Source organism: Myotis daubentonii, chromosome 18 (genome assembly GCF_963259705.1).
Source record: "Myotis daubentonii chromosome 18, mMyoDau2.1, whole genome shotgun sequence".
Lineage (NCBI taxonomy): Eukaryota > Metazoa > Chordata > Mammalia > Chiroptera > Vespertilionidae > Myotis > Myotis daubentonii.
The window spans coordinates 26,803,932-26,812,984 of record NC_081857.1 but is presented as its reverse complement, the minus strand read 5'-3'; the positions used below and the strand labels follow the sequence as shown (position 1 = coordinate 26,812,984).

At 43.6% G+C, this 9,053-nt stretch overlaps 1 protein-coding gene across 1 annotated transcript; it reads right to left on the bottom strand.

Annotated features, from left to right (window-relative positions):
* Positions 1-6,335: 6,335 nt before the first annotated feature.
* On the bottom strand, positions 6,336-7,874 carry LOC132221234 (tubulin alpha-1B chain-like). Its single transcript, XM_059675351.1, has one exon. It carries the CDS (start codon positions 7,768-7,770, stop codon positions 6,427-6,429), a length of 1,344 nt encoding a protein of 447 aa, XP_059531334.1. The 5' UTR covers positions 7,771-7,874; the 3' UTR covers positions 6,336-6,426.
* Positions 7,875-9,053: the final 1,179 nt, after the last annotated feature.

The window sequence follows — 9,053 nt, the reverse complement described above, 5'->3', positions numbered from 1 at the left end:
AGATAACAATACGTACTGTGCAGTAAAAATCTGTTAGGAGGGAGATCACATGTTAACTATTCTTACCACTACATATATTTATTTATTTATTTTTAAATTTACCTGACATTGACATATTCTTCACATGACATAATGATCAAGTGGTCTTTGGGCAAGTTATTTAACCTCTCTGGGCCTCCATTTCTTTCTCTGTAAAATGGAGCAATAATAACACCTACTTCAGAAGAAGACAATGAGAATGATATGACTCAAGTGCTTGAAATGGTGAAGGGCATGAGGAAAGTTAACACGTGTTCGTTAACTTTTCTCGTTATTGCTGTGTTTATGCTGAGGAGTCACCAATAAGATAGAGAAACATCTTCCAAAAGAAAGAAAAAAAAAAAAATGTCTCCATGGTTAGCCAATGGGTAAACCACCCACCCTTGTCTCCATTGAAGAGCTATGCACCAAAATGCTCCTGTGCATTATTAGAACGGATACAGGATATCCCCCGTGACACATCACTACAAATGCATGGCTTACCTTTGTACTGATCCCTCTGTCAAGGTCCTAAGGGGCCTTCATGGGGCACAATAAAGGAAAAGTTGGCTGGGATTCCAGAATGAGTCAGATGAGGTGCTGAAGTGAGCAGGGAGAGAAGCATTCTGGGAAATCTTGGAACTTGGACAAATGGGTCAGTAGACAGGAGGAAGTATTAAACGCTTTCTCTCTCACCTCACCCCTGAATCACAGAGGATGGAAAAGGAGTTGGTTATCAGAAATCTTGAGCCGCCTTCCTCCCAGCCTGCCAGAGGGATTGTGTTTAAATGGAAACATTTAAAGTCTGCTGCTTAGATGAGTGGATTAGAAAACTGTGGTACATATACACAATGGAATACTATGCTGCGGTAAAAAAAAAAAGGAACTCTTGCCTTTTGCAACAGCATGGATAGAACTGGAGGGCATTATGCTAAGTGAAATAAGCCAGTCAGAGAAAGATAAATACCACATGATCTCACTCATTTGTGGATTATAGAGAACAACATAGACTGATGGAAAGGGACAGACCCAAAGACTGAGAAACAGCAATCAGGCTATCAATCCCCAGAAGGAAAGTAGGGGAGGGCGGGGGTAAGGGGAAGAGATCAACAGAAGGACTTGTATACATGTATATAAGCCAAACCAATGGACATGGACAACGGGGGGGTGGGAGCATGAGTTTGTGTGTGGGGGGGGAGGTTGGGGGGTAATGGGGGGGATGAGGACACATTTGTAATACCTTAACTAATAATAAAAAATAAAAATAAAAAAAATAAAGTCTGCTGCTTAAAACCCTTCCACGCCTTCCCATTTCACACAATGCTCTCGATCAATATTTTGCAATGAGCGTGTTGGGGGAGGGAGTCAAACAGGATGAAGGAGTCCCTAGAGATAGATGGGACTTGCAGGGAGGACCAACCCCTTCTCACAAGTTACAACCTGGGATTTGCTCATTATTTCCTCACAAAACCCTCACATTTTCTCCTCCTCGCCCATATCTCATCCCCAGAGAAATTGATCCCCTCAGGACAAAGCCAGAACCTCAGTTCAGCCAGCCCCAGTCCCTCCCCTTTCCCACCTCAAGAAGCCAGTGGAAACCTGGCTCCTGAGTCAGACAGAGCTCATTCATGACTCACAGCTGCCCGGCGGACAGGAGGGTACAGAAGTGATCCCTTCCGGTGCCAGCACTGGGGATGCAATATCGCTTGGTGGTTGGGAGCATGGTCTTCTGAGACCCATGGTCAGGGCTGGAGTCTGGACACTTTAAAGGTGTCAATAAATCTTTCTGAAGCCCAGTGTCTCGTGTGCAAAAGGATGATAAGAGTACCTGCTTGAGAGTTGTCGCAATAATGAAATGTGATGTCTGGCACATAGCAGCTGCTCAATAAATGTTGGCTGTTATTAGTCATAAAGCCTTAATTCTAGAAGCTAAAATTGTAACCTCCTTTCTCCCCTCCCCCATACAGGACAATAAGCACAAACTTCACATTATTCAATTAGCTATGGTAAAAGTGATAATAGTCTCGGGTGCCCTGGCTGGTTTGGCTCAGTGGACTGAGGGGTCCACTGTAGACTGAAGGGTCCTGGGTTCAATTCCAGTCAAGGGCACATGCCTGGGTTGCGGGCTTGATCCCCAGTGGGGGGGCAGGCAGGAGGCAGCCAATCAATGATTCTCTCTCATCACTGATGTTTCTATTGCTCTTCCTCTCTGAAATCAATAAAAATATATTTTTTAAAAAAACTGTCTCCTGGAGCACAGGAGAATTAAAACTCGGCACAGAGCCAAAACCGGTTTGGCTCAGTGGATAGAGCATCGGCCTGCGGACTGAAGGGTCCCAGGTTCGATTCCCGTCAGGGGCATGTACCTTGGTTGCGGGCACATCCCCAGTGGGAGATGTGCAGGAGGCAGCTGATCGATGTTTCTCTCTCATCGATGTTTCTAACTCTCTATCCCTCTCCCTTCCTCTCTGTAAAAAAATCAATAAAATATATTTTAAAAAAAAAACTTGGCACAGAGAGTGGGCCTGAAAGTCAGGCAAATCCTTGCCATGCCATGCTAAGTCCTCTCAGGGCCAAGACTATTTGACTCATCCCTTTATCTTTAACGGTTCTAATAGAGTGATCTGTATAGAGGCAGATTAAACATTAAATATTTGTGACATGAAAAAGCGAACATGTGAAATTACATTTACTCATGCTTAGTGAGTCAGGTGGCCTGAAAAACTGTGAGAAATCCCAGCAGATGGTGCAGGCAGCGTTTAGCTAGGAAATTTACATCTGAATTACTGTTTCTTGTTTGATGAGCTCATCCGCTGAGTCAGAAACTGGTTTCCCGATGTTCCTGTACAGTCAGATGGCAAATGCTTAACTTACTTGCTTCCAACAAATTCTTAAAAGGAAAAAAAAAAAAAACAGTTATAAAAATAAAACATGTTCATTTTAGAAAATTTGGAATATACCCAAAATATATATAATAAAGACAGCTTAAATCCCTGTAATCTCTTGTTAATTCTGTAATATGATAATAAGATTTTCTTATGTCATTGAAGATTCTTTAAAAGTATAATTTTATTGATACAACTTTCTATTAATGCATACACCAAACTATTTTCAATTTATTTAATTATTCCTCTGTTATTGGACATGTGGATGGTTTCCAAATCTTCACTATACTCTTGTAAATGTATCTTTAAATACATCTTTAATGGTTTTCATACTTGAGAGTCCTAAAAATAGTCTTACAAATCCTAAAAACATAAAAGAAGCCCAGAAAAGATAGAATAGCATGTTGATGTGTAATAGCTCACCAGTAGAAATCTGTAGATTCTTCCAAAAATAACATAGCCCTGGCAGGTGTGGTTCAGTTGGTTAGTGCATCGTCCTGTGCACCAAAAGGTAGGTCAGGGCACATAGCCAGGCTGTGGGTCCAATCCCTGGTGGGGGCACTTGTGGAAGGCAATTTATCAATGTTTCTCTCTCATATCAATGTTTCTCTCTCTCTCTCTCTCTCTCTCTCTCTCTCTCTCTTTCCTTCTCCCTTCCTCTCTCTCTAAAATCAATTTTTTAAAAGTATCCTTGGGTCTGGCCAGCGTGGCTCAGTGGCTGAGTGTCGACCTATGAACCAGGAGGTCATGGTTCAATTCCTGCTCAGGGCACGTGCCTGGGTTATGGGCTTGATCTCATGCAGCAGGCAGCCGAGCAATGATTCTCTCTCATCGTTGATGTTTCTCTCTCTCTCTCTCTCTCTCTCTCTCTCTCTCTCTCTCTCCCTCTCTCTCTCTGCCTTCCTCTCTGAAATCAATAAAAATATTTAAAAGAAAAAAACAACCTATAAACCAGTCTGTGAAGTGGCAACTGTTTGAAAGCTAATCCTTAAAAACAACAACAACAACAAAATTTCCAGGTTAATTGCTTCAGCCCAGTAGGAATAGAAAATTTGTGTGAAGTTATTTCCCATATGCCTTTGGGAGTTTATTATATAAAAGATAATGATACACTCACCAGACCATACTTGACTGAATGGTATGTTTTCTCTGATTTGTAAATTCTTTCATAAGGAAAAGGAAATTCTTTTTGTCTGACATCAATTTGAACATCATAAAAATCAATTTGCTAATTGTGTAAAATTGGTATCTAGCTTTCTATTTTCTAAATTTTTCTTCATGCCTTTTCAAATAAATTATCATTTGACTGGCAAAGTTATTTGCCCCCCCCCCCCAAGATGATTAGAAAGAGAGAAGCTTTTGCAGGTGGCACACATACAAAAACAATTAAAATATCAAAAACGTAGGATGCAGATTTGATTAACAGAGGACTACCACCTAGAGCAGGGATGGTGAACCTTTTTTCCTGCCAAGGGCCATTTGGATATTTATAACATCATTTGAGGGCCATACAAAATTATCAACTTAAAAATCAGCCTGCTGTATTTGGTCAAATATTTCATTAACTCACCCCTAATTCCTTGGCAGAGCCAGACCAAATTATTTGGCAGGCCTTATACGATCTTCAGGCCAGACATTCCCCACCCCTGATTTAGAGAAAGAAAATCATCTGTGTATGAACAGTTTCTACTCAATGCTGGTGACATCTCACCTAAAAGAATGATTTTACTCCCACCAAGTACTCTTAAACACCAGGTTAATCTCCTTAACTCTGAAGAGTTGAGTCCCTTTCTAACATTTTAGGCAGCATTCCTTTTCTGTAATCATTCTTTCAATTTACATATTTCAGAAAAGTTATCTGTACAAAATTATCAAAAGAAAGTGAGTTACATTCAGGTCCTTACCCTGCTCTAATTGAGCCAGAGTGACAAATGTTTCACTCCTGTAGGAGTTTTTTCATCTCTCAGAGCAGTATCATGGTTTCCACTAAATGGTTTGGACAATCAAGGCACTCATATCTGGGGATCTTCCTTTCTATGTTTTCCAAAATAAAACAAAATGCCACTGCCATCCCAGTTAGACACAACAAGCACCATTCTAACGATGTCAGCAGGCCATTTTTATATACACGCAGCCCACAGGGAACAGCACATAATAACATCACCCGCCTCCTCTCACCTCCCACTCCCTTCTAAGGCATGAGACACCAAAGAAAGTGAACAAGTGGTAAGCCGATTTAAGAAATTGTGGGTGACATTTGAAACCTGTCTGAGGATGCTTCTAAACTGTCAACCATGGAAAACATTGGTTTTATCTGAAATGTCATGGCTCTTAGAATCAGTACTAGCCAGTTTTGCACTTAATCATACTGTTAGTTCTTTTCACAAAGAAATCTTCACATTTATTGTGAAATAAACCATTGGACCTATCAACCTAAAGGGTTCTTGCAATAAATTTAATCGATCACAATTAAAGATTTAATTAGAAGTACTTGGTGCTTTGTACTCTGCTGTCTGAAAATACCTTTGTACTTGTTTTATTATCTGTCTCCCACACCAGAATGAAAGCTCAGTTACTTCAGGGACTTTTTAAAAATATATTTTATTGAATTTTTACAGAGAGGAAAGGAGAGGGATAGAGAGTCAGAAACATCGATGAGAGAGAAACATCGATCAGCTGCCTCCTGCACGCTCCCTACTGGGGATGTGCCCGCAACCAAGGTACGTGCCCTTGACCGAAATCGAACCTGGGACCCTTGAGTCCACAAGCTGACACTCTATCCACCGAGCCAAACCAGCCAGGGCTTCAGGGACTTTTTAAAAATCTTTTATCTTTTCTTCTGCTTTCTCTACTGTACCTAGAGTATAATAATGGGAGCTCAATAAATATTTGTTGAATGAATACAAATGTGCCAGCAGCTAGCCAAATGTTTTTTGTTCCCTCTAGAAAGCCCCCTGAGAATCTCTCTGGTGGCCATCAAATCCCCAAACTGCTTCTACCGGAGTCGCTATAGCATTGCCTTATGTCGCTGGGAGAGCAGTTCACTAACAAACTGCCTCCAAGATGTTCCCATGACTACAGTTTGCTTATGTCTTCAAGGTTCTCCCTCGAGGTACTCACAGTATTCCTTTGGTGCAAATCTAAGACATGTACACAAGGTAAGATTTAGACCAGCTGGTAACTCTTAGAAGCCTTTACAAGCTTTTAAATTATGATGTTAAAACCAAGAATGAGCAGTTATTCTGACACAGATTGGGTTACCACATTGTCTAAAATATGAGGATCAGCAGGTGCACGGGGGAAATGCTGAGCACAGCTGGGCATTCTTTTTTTTCTTTCTTTCTTTCTCCATGCCTTTACTTTTAAACATGAAGGGGAAATCGTACAGGTATTCATGAAAAAAAAAAAAAAAGGCAGACATGATCGCAAGTAAAAGCGAAGAAAATCTAACCAGAAAGCTTTAATGCCTGTCAGTTGTTGAACCTGAAGTTCTGAGTATGACATGTTGCACGGCTGAAAGGAATTAGTATTCCTCACCCTCTCCTTCAACAGAATCCATACCAACTTCCTCATAATCCTTCTCAAGGGCAGCCATGTCCTCACGGGCCTCAGAAAACTCTCCTTCCTCCATGCCCTCTCCCACGTACCAGTGGACAAAGGCACGCTTGGCGTACATCAGGTCAAACTTGTGGTCCAGGCGAGCCCAGGCCTCAGCAATAGCTGTGGTGTTGCTCAGCATGCACACAGCTCGCTGTACTTTGGCCAGGTCTCCACCAGGGACCACAGTCGGAGGCTGGTAGTTAATGCCAACTTTGAAGCCAGTGGGGCACCAGTCCACAAACTGGATGCTGCGCTTGGTCTTGATGCTGGCAATGGCAGCATTGACATCTTTGGGGACCACGTCACCACGGTACAACAGGCAGCAAGCCATGTATTTACCACGGCGAGGGTCACATTTCACCATCTGGTTGGCTGGCTCAAAGCACGCATTGGTGATTTCTGCTACAGAAAGCTGCTCATGGTAGGCTTTCTCAGCAGAGATGACAGGGGCATATGTGGCCAGAGGGAAGTGGATGCGGGGATAGGGCACCAGGTTGGTCTGGAATTCAGTCAGATCAACATTCAGGGCTCCATCAAACCTGAGGGATGCAGTGATGGAGGACACAACCTGGCTAATAAGGCGGTTAAGGTTAGTGTAGGTTGGGCGCTCAATATCGAGGTTTCTACAACAGATGTCATAGATGGCCTCGTTGTCAACGATGAAGGCACAATCAGAGTGCTCCAAAGTGGCGTGGGTGGTGAGGATAGAGTTGTAGGGCTCAACCACAGCTGTGGAGACCTGGGGGGCTGGGTAGATGGAGAACTGCAGCTTGGACTTCTTGCCATAATCGACGGAGAGATGTTCCATCAGCAGGGAGGTGAACCCAGAACCAGTTCCCCCGCCAAAGCTGTGGAAAATCAAGAAGCCTTGAAGGCCTGTACACTGGTCAGTCAGTTTCCGAATTCGGTCCAGGACGAGGTCAATGATCTCCTTGCCAATGGTGTAGTGTCCACGGGCATAGTTATTGGCAGCATCTTCCTTGCCTGTGATCAGCTGCTCGGGGTGGAAGAGCTGGCGGTAGGTACCAGTGCGAATTTCGTCAATGACTGTGGGTTCCAGGTCTACAAACACGGCCCTGGGCACATACTTGCCAGCGCCTGTCTCGCTGAAGAAGGTGTTGAAGGAGTCATCTCCCCCGCCAATGGTCTTGTCACATGGCATCTGGCCATTGGGCTGGATGCCGTGTTCCAGGCAGTACAGCTCCCAGCAGGCATTGCCGATCTGGACACCAGCCTGGCCAACATGGATGGAGATGCACTCACGCATGGCTGCGGGTTTGCAAGCGCAGGGAACAGGAGTAGACACGGGTCCCGGTTATTGTTCCTGAGAAGCTAAGAGTCGAGGTAAGTAATGTACTCACAGCTGGGCATTCTTGAAAGCAGAGCCAAATGGAGATTTTCTGTAGGTACAGTCAGCCTGGAAATGAAATTAGCATTTTCTCTCTCCCTCTCTCTGCCTGCACAGATACTCACAGATGCAGCAGTGAGATGAGGGCATCAGCTGGGTTTGAAATTAGACCTCCGCTCGAACACCAGCTCAATCACCAAAATGCATTGTGAGTTCAAAGCAACTCACTTGTCCTCTTTGAGCCTCAGTTTTAGTATCTGTATTGCAGTTTGCCGTGAAAAATGACATGTGCAGAGGACCTAGCGCAGTGCTGGCCCCAGTGGGCTTTTGCTAACTCGAAGCTATAAAGGGGTGGAAGGAGTTAATGCAGCAATAACAGCCAGGTGGGAACCACACCAATGTGTCCAACTGCTGCCAGGGGCTCCTCGGGCCCAGATTCCCAGTTTTCTAGCTCCTCAAGATTAAGAGGACCTTCTGTAGTATTAGACAAAGAACACTTCCTATTAGCGGTCTCATCAAGGGCATCTTGACAGGCAGATAGCAGAGATCAAAAGGAAACTTTAAAGTGGAAGAAGCTTGAAACTAAGATCCATGTCTCCACTTCATTGTGGCCAGCACAGGGTGACCAACTGTCCCATTATGCCCTAAGAAAGTTCCTGAGTCATAGGAGGCATCAAAGTCATGACGGTCTCATTGCCCTACCAGCATCTTCTCAAGATTGAGCAGTTGGCCTGGTCACATGGAGCCTAACAGGTGGCACTATTTTCTTAAAATATATTTTTATTGATTTCAGAGAGGAAAGGAGAGGGAGAGAGAGATAGAAACATCAATGATGAGAGAGAATCATTGACTGGCTGCCTCCTACACACCCTACACTGGGGATCGAGCCCACAACCCGGCATATGCCTGACCAGGAATCAAACCGTGACCTCCTGGGTCATATAGGTCGACACTCAACCATTGAGCCATGCTGGCTGGGCATGGTGGCACTATTTTATTAACCTTTTATGATTAAGACTTTGCAATTACAAGTTTCCTATAGGTAATACTGGGTATTGAAATGAGAGTTTCATTTCACTGCAATTTACCCAGGCTGTTAAGTACTTTAAGAAGGTTTCCTCAATTCTCTTTCAGTCACTATTCCTCTTCTCTCTTCTGATCAAGACTGTGCCCTATGAAGTTACCAATGGTCCCATCCTTAG

Excerpts from the sequence above, each read along its gene's own strand:
- LOC132221234 (XM_059675351.1), bottom strand. The coding sequence starts at position 7,770 with ATGCGTGAGTGCATCTCCATCCATGTTGGCCAGGCTGGTGTCCAGATC.